Below are 18,410 nucleotides of genomic sequence, written 5' to 3' on the forward strand. Positions count from 1 at the left end.
GTATTGTGTATTGTATTGGGAGGAAACCAAAGATCTCAGAGAAACCCCACGCATGTCACGGGGAGACATACAAACTCCATACAAACAAAACCCGTAGTCGGGATCGAACCTGGGTCTCTGGCACTGTAAGCGCTGTAAGGCAGCAATTCTACCACTGCACCACCGTGCCACCAGGTGAGTTCAGTTATTTTGCTCCAACATTTTAAATATTTATTTCTAACAAGAAATTGTAAATTGCTAATTGCAAATATTTTATGATGTTACGGGTATTGGTTTATTATTGTCACATGAACTGCAATACAGTGATAAACGTGTGTGCTATCCAATCATATCAGAATCTACATGACTACAATCAAGCCATGCACAAGTACAACAAATAGTCAAAGGGAAAGGTACCAGTGTGCAGCATCTAGCGATGCAATGTTGTAGTGCTGCAGTTAAAGAAAAAGGACACATAAAAAGTGCAAGGTGCACAATCCAGTAGAGATTGGGAGAGAGATCCTACCCTCACCCTGGATTACGCACAATCAAGTAGGGGTTGGGAGATCCTACCCACATCCTGGATTATCGGTCCAACATTATCAGCAGGGAAGAAGCGGTTACTCAATAACCAGGGTGAAAATGGTCCTTGATTATGTTGGCTGCTTTCCCCAAGGCAACATGAACTGTAGATGAAGTTGATGGTGGGGAGGCAGGACTGTGTTGATGGGCCAGACTACATGCACAACAGCAATTTCTTGCAATCTTGTGCAGAGCCATTGCCAAATCAAGCTGTGATGCGTCTCAATAGAAAGCTTTCTATGGTGCATCTGTGGATGATGGTTAGAGTCAACTCCCTTCGTGCTTTGGGGAAATTGAGGCGTTGGTGTGCTTTCATGACCGCATCTTCAGAGTGGTGGGTTTAACTTCATTCATCAATAAAAAGTTTAACATCTACAAAACGATACTGAAGATGGCGGCGCTGCCCTAGCAGCTGCGGCTTACCTGCAGTCCATTTGTCTTTGTGTTTTTGTTGTTTTTGTTGTCTTAATTGTAGTTGTGATGTGGTGTTTTTGTGTTTTTGTACTATGTGTGTATGTGGGGGGGAGGGGGGGAACTGTAACATTGTAAATATGTGTCCCTTCCGAACGGAGACCCGACCTTTGTGTTCTGGGCCGTGTCTCCGTTCCTGCTGCGGCCTACCATCGGCCAAACTCCTGGAGCTGGCGGCCTCCAGGGCTCTGGTTCGCAGAGCCCGCGGACCAGACTCACCATCAGCGGAGCCGGCCGTTCTCGGAGGCTGCGGGAGCGGCTGCGACTCGCCTTAGGCTCGGGCCGCGTGGATGCCGACATCGGGAGGTCCGGCAGCGGCAGCGTGTTCGCCCGCCCCGGATCGCGGGGCTTGGGTCGGCCCGCCGCGGATATTTCACCGTCCGGCGCGGCCTGAAATAGGCCACGGAATTTTCTCTGCTCGGCGGGGGCTTCAATGTCAGGAGCCACGACCGCCCCGACTTGCAGCGGGGCTTGGGTCGGCCCGTTGCGGACATTTCACCGTCCGGCGCAGCCTGGAACATGGCAACGACAACAGCCTGACCGCAGGAGAAGACGGCAGGGGAAGAGAAAAGACATTCTGGCCTTCCATCACAGTGAGGAGGGGACTGGAGGAGACTCACTGTGATGGATGTTTCTTTTTGGGGGGTTTTGTGTTGGTTGGGGTTGTGTAATTTTGCTTATTTTATTGCTCTTATTGTTGGACTGTGGGTGACGAAATTTCGTCCAAAAAACTTGTTTTTTGGATGACAAATAAAGATATCTTGAATCTTGAATCTTGAATCTTGAACTTAGTTTCGTACTGGAGCACTGTCCTTAAAGTATGTTTTACTCTTTCAAGTTACTAGTCAGAGGAATCAAATTGGATGGATATTAATGAAAGGAAAATCCCATATCTGGCACCTTTTCTGGTGGCAAATACCATTTAAAATTTAAGTTTGCTTTCTCTTCCTGACCCTGATCAATTGTTACATACTTCCAGCAATTCTTTATTACATACCAAGACTGAGTAGACCTGCTATATTTATAATGTTTGAAATAAATGGTATTCGGCTATTGAACTTAAAATGCAAATGCAGATAATGTTTACACAAAGGGTTAAATGACCAACATTTGTTCAGAGAGTTTTTCCTCCCCCTCAAAAAAGTATGTGTTCTATTTTAGAACAAAAGATCATGAACAGAAGAAAAACAATAAAAATAAATCACGGATTAGTAAAAGGAAATATACAGCAGAGGGCAGAGGTTTAAGGTGAGGGGAGGGACGAAGATGTAATAGGAACCCAAGGGGTAACTTTTCTTTTGTTACATAAAGGGTGCTGGGCTTATGGAATGAGCTGCTAGTGGAGGTATCTGAGGCAGGTACTATCATAACATTTAAGAGTCATTTGTCAGGTACATGGGTTGGATAGATTTAACGGGTTATGGGCCAAGTGCAGGCAGGTGGGACTAGTGCAGATGGGGCATGTTGCTCAGCATGGACAAGTTGGGCTGAAGGGCCTGTTTCCACGTTGTATGACCAAGACACTGACTAGAAACTTAGTTGAACAGCAAACACAGAAAAAATCTATTCATTCAGTCAGTGTAAATAACATCAGCTTTGTTAATTTCTCTTACTCACCGTTCTTTCTAGCCTTGTCAGAAGAGCGAAGCTCTTCAATCATATAGGTCAGGCTGTCAGGATTGCATTTCAATAGCTTGGGAAGATAGTGGTCAATGATGGAAGTTGTTTGGCTGGACTTCTCATCACACAAGGCCGTCAGAAATGGCAAGACCCAGGTTTTGTGCCACTGTTCAATCCAATTGCTTGATTGGGGTGAAGAATTCAACTGATTCTTATGACCGATGAACATTTTTTCCAATAAATCGGTTGCATATGTTGCTAATGACTGCTCATGCATTATCCCTAAGACTTGTTTAGGGATGGAGTCATCGATGGTTAGTATATAATCAGTACCCAAATGTTCTACTAAACAGCTCAGCGAAATATATTTTCCTTTGATGTGCCATTCTAAATCCAGCAAACTCTGTGTCAGATTTAAGAAGAATAAATCTGTCTCTTCAGTTGAACCTTCGATGGTCTTCTGGTGAATCTTTAAAATGTTTTTTAATATAGCTTTAGTCTGATGTCTCAATGCATCCAAAGGATGTTCCCAATGTGTCCAAACATATCCTAGCAGTTTTTGAATGGATTCAGAGTTTCCATTCAAGGAATTTTTCAGATACTGGGAGCATGAGTCTGAATGGAGAGCATCTAATGCAGATGTTGTCCAAAAGCTCAGAGTTCTGGAAATCGACAATGCCATACTGGATTCCTTTAAACTAAAACAAAAAGACATCAGTGACAACAGGGGAATATGTACATCTGTATACTAAAACTCTTGTTTGTTTGTTTGTTTGTTCCTGAACTACAGCCAAAACGGTACACGATAGCGCAACAATTTTAGGCCCACCTTACTCACCGTCCTCTCTTTGGTGCTAATGGAAGAAGTTTCATTGAAATCGGTGTTATATTTTTAAAGTTATTCACATTTTAAAGTTTAAATCTATCTCCTAGGGAGGGAGGGGGAAGAGGGGGAGGGAGGATAAGAAGGGTTGAGGGGAATGGGGTGGAGGGGGGGTAGGGGGAGTGGGGGTTAGGGGGGGAAGAGACGGGAGGAGGGAGGGGGAGGAGAGGGTGCTGCACCAATGCAGGAGAGGTTTGGGCCCCACTTGGTCTAGTGTACAAATAACATAGAGCACACTCATTCACCAAACCCAATCCATACAAGTTGTAATATCTGGCAGGTTCACAGAAGCACGAAGAAAGCCGGTAATTTTGTAAATAAAGTGTAAGGTCCCAACCTGAAACTTCACCTGTCCATTCCTTCCACAGAGCCTGATCCTTCATTAGTAAGGGTGTCAGGGGTTATGGGGAGAAGGCAGGATAATGGGGTTGAGTGGGAAAGATAGATCAACCAAGATTTAATGGTGGAGTAGACCGTTATGGGCTGAATGGCCTAATTCTGCTCCGAGAATTTATGAATCATGGCCCATTGAATTCCCCCAACACTTTGTGTTTGGCTCAAGATTCCAGCATCTGCAGACTCTTGTCACCAGCCTAATTTTATTACCTGAATACCCAAGTTATACTCCCTCTGTGTCACCTTCAATCTCCACAGAAGCTGCTAATGAATGGAGATGTCATATTCTTAGGATTTAGTCTTTTGGTGATATTTCACTTCACTCTGATTATAAGGAATACAACTACAGTTGAAGTGGCAATTATATAATTGAGATTGCTGAGCAAGTTTGAGTGTTCTAGAAATGTTAACCCTACTTTACCAACTATTTAGACCTCACTTAAAACGTTAAATGAAAATCAGCAATAAGATGTCCTGCAGAATTTGACATGAAATTTGACAAGTGTATTTGTTGCCATTTTATGCTCTAGAGGACAATAACTTATGCAGTTTGGTCAGCATTGAATGACTCGAACTGAACAAAGGGCTAACAATTGCACAGCTAAACAAATGCACCATAAATTGTTCTCTTTGGTGGGAGTAGAGAACAAATGCAAGCAATAATACGACAATGATTTGAGCCAGAACTACAAACCCCACGTACCGAATTTAACTCCACACCGAGTAGACTGCAGTGTTTTAACAATAGGATTCTTGATTTGAAACACAAATCTGAAGTGGAGTCCGAAATTATTTTTAAATTGGAGATTCAGTTTCATTTACACACTGACATCATTCAGCAGAGTGGAAGAAAAACTTGGAAATGGGACAGGATCTCTTGCACACAGTTTGACTCGCCGAAATAATCTTTTCTAAGCAAAATTCTTGATTCCGAAGAATAATCGGGCAAGGTGACAAAAAAACAAAACAAAAATATGTGGAGGGATATGGAAGCAGCTAACTTCAAATTGTAGATAGACACAAAAAGCTGGAGTAACTCAGCGGGACAGGCAACATCTTTGGAGAGAAGGAGTGGGAGACATTTTGGGTCGAGACCCCCTGAAATGTCACCCATTCCTTCTCTCTAGAGATGCTGCCTGTCCCGCTGAGTTACTCCAGCTATTTGTGTCTATCTTTGGTTTAAACCAGCATCTGCAGTTGCCTCTTACATGTAACTGCAAATTGTAGTAAGGGATGCATTAATTAAAACTAAATTCACTACAACAGTGCACAAAGCTTTAGCATTCAGTTTTTTGGTTCAAATTCTCACTAAATTATGGCCATTTATACTGCAAGTTTTTAAAAAAAGATTCATCTTCAAAATTTATGTAGTCAACCAGTATGGTATGAAGGAAAGACGGAAAGTTAAGTGTCTCTAAATAACTGCAGCTACAGTTAGGAGCCCTCTAATTCAAAGATCTCCCTATGAATAATTTAATAGATCAGTACATGTTGTAATAAAATCAGCTTGTAGATAATGTTAGAACTTTAGTTTAGTTTTTTAGTTTAGAGATACTGCGCGGAAACAGGCCCACTGAGTCCGCGCCGCCCAGCGATGCTCATCCACTAACGCTATCCTACACACTCGGGACAATTTGCAATTTTTACCTAAGCCAATTAACCCACAAACCTATACGTCTTTGGAATGTGGGAGGAAACTGGAACACCTTTCAGAGGTTATGGGGAGAAGGCAGGAGAATGGGGTTGGGAGGGAAAGATAGATCAGCCATGATTGAATGGCCGAGTAGACTTGATAGGTCGAAATGGCTTAATTCTGCACCTATCACTTATGAACCTGGGGAAAACCCATGTGGTCATGGAGAGAACGTACAAACACCATACAGACACCACACGTAGACAGGATCGAACCCGGGTCACTGGCGCTGTAAGACAGCAACTTTACAATTGCGCCATTGTGCATTCCCAACATGAACCACTCATCTGTATTTGCTAAAGCTAAAGACAGAAAGAGTCAGCACTTCCACCGCTTCAATGACAAATTTCTATCAATAACATACATGAGTACATCTTGCTTAGAGCACAGTACTTCTCTTGGATCTAATGCTTACCAGGTGTTGAGTAACAAGAGAGTGGTTAATATTTCTAGCAAGAGTTGGTCACCGCCATCTCTCATGCTCCCGCTTCCCCAGTCTAACATTGTCAGTGTTCCTTGGAGGAGGAAAAGCACTGCTTCAGCAGGAGGTGCAGCTCTGTAAAGCCCCCCACAACTCTGAACAAGCCATCCTGGTGCATCGTGAACTCTTTTCGTGGAGTTAAAAAGCAGATCGTGAACCTTTTAAAATAAGAAGATGAACCAGTTAAGATGTAAACATTTTATAAATTGTTCAGATAACACTCCAAAACCCACTGGAAAATGGCCTCTTGGAAATGCTGGCTGCTGAAGGGAGACAAGAGTCTTCAACCTTTGCCCAGAGTCAGAGAATCAAGAACCAGAGGACATAGGTTTAAGGTGAGAGGGGAAACATTTAATAGGAACCCGAGGAGCAACTTTTTCACACACAGCGATGGGTATGTGGAATCAGTTGCCAGAGGAGGTAGTGGAGGCAGGTACTATAGCACCATCTAAAATACATTTGGATCTAGATAGGAAAGGCTTAGAGGCATATGGGCCAAGTGATTAGGTGGGACTAGTGCAGATGGGGAACCTTGGTCTGCACAGGTAAGGGCCTGTTTCATTGCTGTATGACTATGATTCTAGAAGCTGAAATATTAAATCTTTCTTTTCACACAGATGTGGACGGACTCGTTGAGTGTTTCAAACATATTGTTTTCACATCAGCAGCTGGAGTCAGATTTTCTTTTGATCTTTTTAATAAGAATTTTATTGGTGATAGTTAGTGGTTTTGGAAGAGAAGCTTGACATGGCGACCTACTTCCCCTTCAGCAGACGAGCTTCCCAAGGCCATGAAACCCTTCCTCCCAGTGTTTACAATGCTTCCTCTGAAGCATTTGTGAGTCTCAGCAGTAACCTTGATGACAACTCCCATTCTCTCATAAATCAAAAAGCCTACAAAAAAAAGTGGTAAGAGTTTTGTTGCCCAATTCTTTACACTTTGACAATTTCTCACCTATCCCGTGGAATTAAAATTAACAGCATCGTTTCAAACGGGACAAATTGTAACCTAAGGAGCCTTTCTAAAAAACCTCAAATCCCATTTCTGGATTCAATTGTTTTCTTCAAATACTAGGCAGGTGCTAAAGGGGGATTTGATTCTAGGGATCCTGGAATTTCCTGCCCAACAGCATTGTTGGAGAATCCTCACCGGAAGACTCTCAAATAAGTGACACACATCCACCAAGGGCAACTAGAGATGAACAATAAATGCTGGCCTTGCCTGACCAGTGGCCCCCAGATCCTGAGAAATAAACAAATTTAGGAGATTAAATTGAATTCAGTTGTAAAATTATTCTGAAGGTTCCAATTAAAAATTCAGGGAAATATGCAGTCAAGTGCCACTGGAGACAACGTTTTGACCATTTATGAAAACATTTACTCTCTTTTTTTCCTAAAATCACAAATTTGGGATTCAAATCGCCCTGTGAATTTTCATCCAAAGTCATCAAAGTAACGTCACTTAATGTTTTATGTTAAATGTCGCCGGTTATTCTTTAGTATTTAACCATCAATGGTACTTGGAATCTATTTGAGTATCTTACTTTAATCTGGTTATTTCCTTCTCCGCAGATACTCCATGGGTTTACTGAATACTTCCAGTATTTTTTTGCTTTTAGTTTCTGACATTCGTAGCAGTTTGCTTTTGTGTTTTGTTATTCTCATAACAGGTTAAATATTTCTAGCACTGCTAGAATTAAAGATAATTAACTTGAATGAACTCTCTCCCTCCAGAGAATAGTGCCACTCACCAACTTTGGTAACAATTCATCACGTTCCACAATAGTCTTGATAAACAGTAGCACAGCCATCCCTGCCGAACTCTGAACCGTCTGTAAGAAATTTCCTGCAGTGCAGAAGAAACAAATAATCCAGCTGTTTCCCAAACAAATTTCAGTAAGATCAGATGTCATTTTAAATTCTCAGAAATTAAGATGGGAAGAATTAGTATAAAGAAAACATGCAATTTGCCTGCAATGTCAAAGATTATCTCCTGCACTCAATTAATAATCACATTAGCCACTGCCTTGCATGGAACAACATTAGTTTCTGATAAACTTACCATCGATGATTATATCAGTAAAGGATGCAAGTAGCCCACACATGCATTCACAGAGAGCTGGCTCAGGACTTTTAGAGAAAATGCCATGTATTTTGCCTTGAACTTTCTGAACGAGGACCATAGACGTTTTTAAGGCTAGCAGCAAATCGTACATCAGCTTGTTCTGTGGAATGTGTTGCCCACCAAGGCTCCTAAAGCAAAGTTACAATTTTAGGTTTAGGGCAAGGTCCATTATCGTCACATGTACCAAGGTACAGTGAAAAGCTTTGTGTTGCATGCTTTCCAAACAGATCAGATAATATTGTACATAAATACAATCCAGTCAAACTCGAGTAGAATAGATATTCCATTCTGCATGAAAATGCACTGTTTTGAGAATAATTTAGTTTAGAGATACAGGGTAGAAACAGGCCCTTCGGCCGACAGTCCGCGTCAACCAGCGATCGCCACACACACTAACACTATTCTACGTACACTAGGGACAATTTATGATTTTTACATAAGCCAATTAACTTATACGTCTTTGGACTGTACGTCTTTGGACTGTGGGAGGAAACCGGAGCGCACGGAGAAAACCCACGCAGTCACAGGGAAAATGTACAAAGTCCGTACAGACACCACCCATAGTCAGGATTGAACCTGGGTCTCTGGCGCTGTAAGGCAGAACTCAACCACTGCGCCACTGTGCTAACTTTTTAAGCTAAGGACATTCATTTAATAAAGTCTGCAAAATCAGTTTCAAGGTATCATAAACCAAAGGCAAAATGTACAGCTCCTCTCATGATTGTATCAGAAATTAGAATGGTAAAAGGAAACATGATTCTAAATTAAACAACCTTACGTAAATGCGATATATTTTAAAAATGTTCATGTCATTCAATATTTGACCTTAAATAGATTTGCAATGCTGGCAATGTTTTGTTTTAGATTAAAAAATATATGGAAGCAACTGACAGGCCAGCCAATAAACATGGAATATGAAAAATCAACAGAATAATTTGAATCAACAGAATAAATCCACAGAACAGAATGTGCAAACCTGTGAGCTCATAATATTAACTATAATCTTAATTTCCTGTATAGAGGCAACATGAATACAGGCCCACCACCGATTTTACCGGCTACTGGAGGTCCTCCTTTAATCCGGCCGAAATTACAAGAGTGCCCTTAAAATCTCTCCCCCTCACCCCCCCCCCCCCCCCCCACCCACCCCCCTCAGAAGTCCCCCCAAAAATGTGGTGCCTCAGCCACGTGAGGCTGCCGATCTTGACCTCATCAGCACTTCCATGCCGAACCGCGTGTCGAATTTGGCCCCTGTGGCTGTTGCTCTGGAACTCTGGCCTGGTCGGAGCAGGCAGATCTGTTCCCATTGCCGACTCCGATTTTGCAGGCCATTATCTTGGTTCCCTGGCGGCCTAGGTGGACTGTTCCAGAAGCGTTGGACTCCTCCCGTAGGCCGTGACTTCTGTTGGTCCGGCAAAACGGATAATCCAGAAAGGCTCTGGAACCAAGGGTGCCGGAAAAATCGGTGGTGGTCCTGTACTGAATATTCACCGGCACACAGCCATGTACAATATATTCAGCGATTCTAGTTGGACTATTATTATAACTTGAAACATGGAACTTCACACTACTAAATACATTTAACTTGAAGGCAGCATCCTAATGTGAGTGTAGCATGCAAGTATTTTATCAATCAGTTCTATAATTTTACAATCCAAAATCACAGACATAGCAGACTTTTGATTAACACTCAGAATAAGCTAAATCACATTTAAAATAATTATTTAGGTAACCACAAATGCACAACCTTAATTTTAAAAGACTCACTTATTTTGCAACTTGAGGTCGAGCAGTGCTGTGTGCAGAAACTGAAGGACTGAAAAGAAGAGATAGTTACTGTGGCAATTTCACATGTTACCTCAATTTCCAAAATAACCCAAATCAGACAAATTTCTATTTTTTTACCATTTCTCCACCGGAATTTAGGAAGAAGTTAACTTTTGTGATCATTTTAAAATTCAATGCACACCCTCTTAATTTCACTTAACAAACTCACAACTTAAAAAATAATGCTCATTGCTTCTCTCTGTTGATTTAACAAAACCTTTTTTGATTAATTTGTCTGGGGATTCAGAATGATTCTGAGAACAGAAAACTACAGCGCAGGAACAGGCCCTTTGTCCTACAATGTCTGTGCTGAACATGATGCCAAGATGAACTAATCTCATCTGCTGGCACCCCTCTGATTCATATCTCTCCATTGCCTGCATATCCATGTGCATATCTAAAAGTCCCTTTACTGCCATTACCGTATCTGCCACCACCACCACCACTGGCACTACTTTCCAGGCACCCACTGCCCTCAGTGTAAAAAAAATTGCCACAACACTTCTTGGTTGCATTTGAAATTATTTTGGCTGTCTTGTGGTCTGTGAGCCAAAAAGCTTTTAAACTGTATGACAAAACAGGCAACAAGTGGAACAGTCATTCTTCTAAAACTGGGTGGATGGATTTGGCAAAACTAGCAAATGACAAGGGACTGTAGGAACCATTTTTTTGCCCCAAGCCTGCAGAGGAATAATTCTGAACAAGTTAAACCTCAAATGGAGCAGGACATTACATGTTTTTATGTTTTTAGTTGTGCTATCAAACACATGATGGCAAATTTAATTAGATTAACGCGTTTAGATACTCAGATTAAAATTCACACTGATGTTGTACTCAGTGAAACTAAAGTAACTGCAGGACTCAGAAGTATAATTGGAACAAAAATAAAAGACATACCCAAGAGAGTAAAGTAGAAAACCTACCCTCCAGATATGTCACCTGCATGCATTTTTCACCTGCAAACAAAACCAAATTAAAATGGTTACCATTAAAAATGCATCACAATTAGAAAAATAATCAAATCTTATGCAGTTTCCTCTACCTTCCTATCCTGAATACCAAATCTAAAGCATGCCAAATCTAGTTTGATTACACGCATGGACTTTCTGATAAAAGAAATATTAAAAAATGCTTACTGCTGTCAGAAACTGGAGATGATGGGGTGACCAATCTAAAATTACCATCACAAGGATAAAGGGTGGGTTAAGAACATTTCCTTAACACAGGTATTTAAAGCATGAATTGCTTTATAACAGCGAGTGTAACTAGTATTGGCGTTATTCATTTATTGCATTGTTGTCTGTTATTTACTATCTATGTGAATTGTGTTTACAGGCCTGTTCTGCTACTGCGTAATAATTTCATTGTTCGCTGCCGTTACATATGACAATTAAACACTATTGACTCTCCTGACGGAATCAATTCCCGGTGCAATTTTAACTGAGGAAAATGGATACATATTTGAAGTAGGGCTATAATGAGAACGGAGAATTGAAGAATGAGATTAGGATTGAGATTAAGTAAAATTAACATTTTAAAAAAATAATTAACGCTCCTTTTGGGCTGCAAACCTCCACAGATATGTAAAATTAGCTGAATCCCCTCCATTCCCGAACAATGCAAGAAGGAAGAAGCACATAAAGTGTGATCTGAATATGAAATTAATCTGGTAATAATAGTGACAGGGGCTATGGGGAGAAGGCAGAAGAATGGGGTTGAGAGGGAAAGAAAGATCAGCCGTGATTGAATGGCGGAGTAGACTTGATGAGCCGAATGGCCTAATTCTGCTGTTAGAACTCATGAATTTATGAAATCAGTCCAGGTTATGCCCTTGACCAATCTTACCCAGCCTAAAATTCTCCATGCAGGCTGCAATGGAGTCAATCGTCTTCCTAACGTGGGATTTCTCCACCGTTAACATTTCCTTCCTCAGGCAACTGACGAGGCAGCTAACCACTTCTTCCTGCAGGTTTTCAGGAACACAGCCCAGAGTACTGCAAAAGAACATGAGTGTACTGTCTGAATGAAACCTTTTGTGCAAGCACATTAAAAAATAAGCATCTCGGTGTGAGCGGACTTCATTTTTAAATATTTAAATACAGTACAAAAGCCACTCTATGTTTAAGCCACCAGACCACAAATGCAGTTTAACTAAGCCCAATATAGATATTTGGCACACAACAGAGTTACCTAAAATTGCACAGAGCGGATTAAAAAGTTAAATGAGGTGAATTTTACCAGATGACAACACTTTTGAATGCAAATAGTACACAAGGTTATTCCTGATCAAATCTTTATGACACTCTGCACTCATATCTACCTTCTCTCTCGAAAACTTAGTTCATTCTGCAAAACAAGATAGACAAAAAATGCTGAGTAACTCAGCGGGCCAGGCATTATCTCTGGAGAAAAGGAATAAGTTACATTTCATGTTACTCAAACTTCATCTATTCCTTTTCTCCAGAGATGCTGCCTGACCCACTGGGCTACTCCAGCATTTTGTATCCATCTTCAGTATGAACCAGTATCTGTAGTTCCTTCCTACACATTCTGCAACAAAACCTGCTTAAACAAAATCTCAACAAAAATTGGCACTTAAATTGCACTTCTAACATTCCAACTGCCTTGATCTATCAGGGAATTTCCATAGTTTAGTTCAGAGATACAGCATAGAAACAGGCTCTTTGGCCCATTCAGACTAGTGTATAGTGTATACACACAAGGGGCAATTTACAGATGTCAATTAACCTACCAATCTGCACATCTTTGGGATGTGGGTAGAACTCGTGGGTAGAACTCGTGCAATCTTCTTCTACCTCCTCATTCATTCGAAGTCTGCAGTGCTCCACTATTTCTAAGAGGTTTTCTGAGTTTTCTTCTACCAGATTCCACAATCGATCAGTCACTCTGACCACCTCTGATATGGTCCCCCTGTCTCTTCACTCAAGTCCAAGGATGCAAACATAAATTGTTATGGAGTAGTTTAGCTATTCCCTGCCTCTACCACCTGTTTTTCATGTCAAAGGTTGCAGGGTCCAAAGGAATACAAAGACAAGCAGCAGTCATCTTAAACCTCTCTCCTACATCCTTATCTCCAATATACAAAGAGCACATAGAACTCTGTGAGAACATCCATCAGATGCCATTTTCATTCTTGTCCCCAGACCCTAACACATGTTTTTCGCTACCTCCTCGTGCCCCATCCGACCATAACCAAAGGTCCCATAACTCACTCCCCTCAAACTACTTCTATTAAATTACAGACCATAACACTTGCCTCTCTAGATCCTTTTTTAACAATATAACATAATTATATATGTAAAAAATGTTAATAATATAACATAAACATAGAAACAAAGAAAATAGGTGCTGGAGTAGGCCATTCTGCCCTTCTAGCCAGCACCCTCATTCAATTTGATCATGGCTGATCATCCACAATCAGTACCCTGTTCCTGCTTTCTCCCCATTCCCTTGATTCTGTTAGCCCCAAGAGCTATATCTAACTCTCTCTCTTGAATACGTCCAGTAAATTGGCCTCCTGTGACAGAGAATTCCACAGATTCACAATTCTCTGGCTGAAAAAGTTATCCTCATCTCAGTCCTAAATGACCTACCCCTTATTCTTAAACTGTGACCCCTGGTTCTGGAGTCCCCCAACATCGGGACCATTTTTCCTGCATCTAGCCTGTCCAATTCCTTAAGAATTTTTATGTTTCACTAAGATCCCCTCTCATCCTAAATTCCAGTGAACATAAGCCCAGTCGATTCATTCTTTCATCATATGTGAGACCCACCATCCCGGGAATTAACCTGGTGAACTTACGCCGTACTCCCTCAATAGCAAGAATGTCCTTCCTCAAATTAGGGGACCAAAATTGCATAAATACTCCAGGTGTGGTCTCACCAGGGCCCTGTACAACTGCAGTAGGACCTCCTTGCTCCTGTACTCACATCCTCTCGCTATGAAGGTGATATTGTTAACAATATCAAATATTGAATATTCAATGCCCGACCTATGAAAGCAAGTATCTATCAGCCTTCTTTCCCACACAAAACAAGCCGATGGCTCTTGGGGAGATTGGAATACAATTGATAAGGGGTTTCTAAACAAAGATGTGACCAGATGGAGAAGTAACTAGAAATATTTAATTCAAGGGACTCGGGTAAATGTTAAATATTAAGAATATCAGTCATGAATATAACCTTGTTTACCATTAATGAGAGCAAGAAGACATGGTAGCAGAGATACTAATGGGACCTGACTCAATAAACAAAAAAATCATTCTTCATTCAATAAAATCACTTAATTGGAATGTAAAATAGACAAACAATTCATTTCCCCCCACCACCAACCCCTTGATTTATCCCACACCTTAGTTTGGAGATATAGCATAAAAATAAGCCCTTCAGCCATCCACACTGACCTTCGATCACCCGCTTACACTAGTCCTACGTTATCGCACCTCATCCACTCCCTACACATTAAGGACAATTTTGCAGAAGCCAATTAACTTACAAACCCACACGTCTTTGGGATGTGGAAGGAAACTAGAGAACCCAAAGGAAACCCACGCGGCACAGGGAGAACGTGCAGACTCCACTCAGACAGCACCCACGGTCAGGATCATACCCGGATCGCTGGCCCCGAAGCAGCAGCTCTGCCAGCTGTGGTACTGTGCTGCACCTGATTGTGCATTTCTCCCATGGACACCAAACTATTAGCAGAACTATTAAGCAACTTCAAACATACAATGCAAAAGGGCAAACAAAAGAATGTGGGTCACCTTGCTGTTGCTCTTTTCAAGGGGCTTTTCGATTCCAGACCCCAATAAATCGCAACTAGTATTTCCATACAGCTGCCAGTTTGTGAATTATGAACAGAGTTTGTGTCTAGCTTTCGTAACAAAGAACCAATCTGAAATTTAAAGATATGAAAGATTTACAGAAGTCACTGATAAAATGAACAACTGAAGTTGTTAAATCGCATTGAATAAGAACAATGGCAAGAGCAATAAAATCAAAAAAGACAAAGTTCTGGAGTAACTCAGCAGATCAGGCAGCATTTATGGAGATCATGGATAGGTGACATTTCAAGTCTGGACCCTGCTTACCTCTCCAATGTTCCCTGACCTGCTGAGTTACTCCAGCACTTTGTATCTTTTTTTGTAAACCTGCATTTGCACTTTCTTGTTTCTACAATAAAAATCAAGACTTGGTTCAGTCACAGTTGACATCTATTTTAATTGAAGAAAGCACAATACTGCTCAATAACTTTTTTTTAAATGATGATTGGCACTTAACAAGTAACCCCCAGTGACAAATAAGTATTTGTGATTTTATATGGAACTTGCTCCTGTTTTCAATACAAATAGTGCTGGAAATAAATACTCTGCAGGTCAGGCTGCTATATGAAGAGAGAAATAGGTTGATAATTCTTCATCAGGACTGGAGAAGTGAAAAAAAGTGTTTTCACAAGTCTTTCCTCACTTTTCCAGTTCTGAATTCTGATGAAGGGTTATTGACTGTAAACGTTAACTCCGTTTCTCTTTCCACACCTGCTGCCTTAGCAGCTAATTTAAAGCATTCCCTTTAAAATTTCAGGACTTCCACCATCTGCTGTTTTCTGCTTTTCATAATACCTGCTTTAATCTCACATACTTCATTTGACTGAGCAAATATATTTTAGATTCCTTCATTGTGGTTATTCCATGCATTGCAATGCCATTTAAAATGATTAAAAAAGTTCATTATAAGTTTATCAGTGAGAAGGGAAGTAATAAAAAAAGTACCAAATATATTATGTGAAAATATGTTTGAATAACAATATGAACACGAACAATTACTAATTGCCATTTGTGAGAACAATCTACACCTGTGCATACTTGCACTGTAAGTAATGAAAATGGTAATTGATGAGTTTATTAATATTTAAATCCAAATCTTCGGCACTCAGAAAAAAACATAAGTAGATTGGTAGCTTCTAAAATAGTTGAGGCAAACCATTCTTGCAAAACTACACAACATTGCTACTTACAAAATCCACAAAGTTTGAAACCCAAAAGCTGAGAAGATTTTTCAAATAGTATCTCAATACTACAACAAAATGTTCCAATAAGCAAGTCTTTCACTTAATTCAACATTTTGAGCTAAAATGTGCAATGGGTGATTTATATATATGGCCATTACTTAACAATCCTACAAACAACATTCTTGCTTTTACATTTCAAAACTTGTAATGTGTCAAAAAAGTAGTTTAAAGTACAGCTGCAGATAAGGTTAAAAAGGAATTAACATTAAGTGCAAATAAAACTATTATCTTAAAATAATCATTGTGACTCCCATCAGTGCTCTTCTACCATTCTACTGTTCAGAAACACAATTAATGGAAATAATAAGGTAGTACCTTCTTCAGTAAATGCAGTTGTTCTATTCCATCCTTTAACTCTACGCATTCGAGAAGAAGATTTACAAGGCTGTTCTCCTCGCCAGTTGCAATAGCTGAGGGGAGAAATACAGTACAGAAGAGAACAATTACTAATGGACTGCTTCCTTGATCATCGTTATTCGTTTGCATACATTTCATTTCTTTGTTCTACATCGCCGTCTTTTTCTCTCGTTTCCCTTTCGCTTGATTCTCAGTCTGAAGAAGAGTCTCAACCCAAAACATCACCCATTCCTTCTCTCCAGAGATGCTCCCTGTCCCACTGAGTTACTCCAGCATTTTGTGTGCTTCGTCAGTGTAAACCAGCATCCGTAGCCCCTGCCGAACCCATTGACTTTATCAACTTCACCACCAATTTCCATTCTGCACTAAAATTCACTTGGACCATCTTCAACACCTCCCTCCCCTTTCCTGATCTCACCATCTCCATCACAGGGAATATACTATTGACTGATATCTATTAAAACCCACTGACTCTCACAACTACCTCGACTACACTTCTTCCCTCCCTGTGTCCTGCAAAGACTCTATTCCCGATTCCCAATTCCTCCTACACCGTATCTGCACCCAAGATGAGGTGTACCATACTAGAACATCCAAAATGTCCTCATTCTTTAGCGGTTCCCTTCTTCCATCATAGATGAGGCCCACACACGTGTCTCCTCAGTACCCCGCAGCTCTACCCTTGCTCCCCCTCCCCTGAGTCACAACAGGGACAGAGACCCCTAGTCCTTGCCTTTCACCCCATCAGCCGTCGCATACAACATATAATCCTCCGATGTTTTTGCGAACTCCAACGTCATCCCACCACGAATCACATCTTCCCATCTCCACCCTTTTCCGCCTTCCGCAGAGACCGTTCCCTCCGCAACTCCCTGGTTAACTCATCCCTTCCCATCCAAACCACCTCTTCCCCAGGTACCTTCCCTTGCAACCGCAGGAGATGCAACAGCTGTCCCTAAATGCTCCTCCCTCGACTCTGTCCAGGGACCCCGACAGTCCTTTCGGTTTAGGAGGTTCACTTGCACCTCCTCCAACCTCATCTACCATATCCGTTGTTCAAGATGTGCACTCTTATCTATCGGCGAGACCAAACTTCGACTGGGCGACCGTTTCGCTCAACACCTTCGCTCAGTCCGCCTGGCTCTACTTAATCTCTCAGTTGGCAAACACTTTAATTCCCCTTCCGATTCACACACTGACCTTTCTGTCCTAGGCCTCCCCCATTGTCAGAGGCTAATCGCAAATTGGAGGAACTGCATCTCGTATTTCGCTTGGGCAACCTTTAACCCAGTGGTATGAAATTGATTTCTCGAGCTTCAAGTAGCCCCTGCACACCCTCTCCTCCATTCCCTCCCCCACCCAAGTCGCACCAGGTTCCCGTTCCCACCTAGCAAACAGCTAACAATAGCCTGTTTCCTTAATTATCGTTACTTTTTTGCATATCTTTCACTCATTTGTTCTATATCCCTCTACATCACTGCCTATATCTCTTGTTTCCCTTTCCCCTGACTAGTCTGATGAAGGGTTTCGACCCAAAACATCACCCAAACCTTCTCTCCAGAGATGCTGCCTGCCCTGTTGAGTAACTCCAGCATTTTGTGTCTATCTTTGGTTTAACTAGCATCTGCAGTTCCTTCCTACACAGGTTTCAAGGACCTCTAGATCTTCCTTGAACAGAAACTCCTCTCATTTTCATGTGTCTATCAAAATCATATTAGTTAATCCTTTATTTGGTCACCATCCCCTCCGACCTCCCCCTTTCTGATACGGAATGGTCTGTCCTCAGCAAGGCCTCACCTCTACCCCCACCTCAACGAGTTCCAGGCCCGTCACGATGTAGAGCTCTTCTTCCTTCGCCTCCGGGCCTGTTTCTATGGGAAGGAGTCCTCACCACCCAGTGATGACCCCT

General features: G+C 41.4%; 1 protein-coding gene across 2 annotated transcripts in view; it reads right to left on the reverse strand.

Annotated features, from left to right (window-relative positions):
- Window positions 1-18,410, reverse strand: part of thada (THADA armadillo repeat containing) — a 335,484-nt gene that overhangs the window by 314,870 nt on the left and 2,204 nt on the right. For both annotated transcript variants that reach the window (XM_078404988.1, XM_078404989.1), the window contains exons 2-10: window positions 16,460-16,554; window positions 14,841-14,971; window positions 11,902-12,050; window positions 10,980-11,012; window positions 9,997-10,045; window positions 8,167-8,357; window positions 7,856-7,950; window positions 6,040-6,263; window positions 2,650-3,350 (exon numbers count right to left, since the gene is read on the reverse strand). In XM_078404988.1, the coding sequence (XP_078261114.1) occupies window positions 2,650-3,350; window positions 6,040-6,263; window positions 7,856-7,950; window positions 8,167-8,357; window positions 9,997-10,045; window positions 10,980-11,012; window positions 11,902-12,050; window positions 14,841-14,971; window positions 16,460-16,554 (1,668 nt within the window). The remainder of the gene's footprint in view (window positions 1-2,649; window positions 3,351-6,039; window positions 6,264-7,855; window positions 7,951-8,166; window positions 8,358-9,996; window positions 10,046-10,979; window positions 11,013-11,901; window positions 12,051-14,840; window positions 14,972-16,459; window positions 16,555-18,410) is intronic.

Source organism: Rhinoraja longicauda, chromosome 9 (assembly GCF_053455715.1).
Source record: "Rhinoraja longicauda isolate Sanriku21f chromosome 9, sRhiLon1.1, whole genome shotgun sequence".
Lineage (NCBI taxonomy): Eukaryota > Metazoa > Chordata > Chondrichthyes > Rajiformes > Arhynchobatidae > Rhinoraja > Rhinoraja longicauda.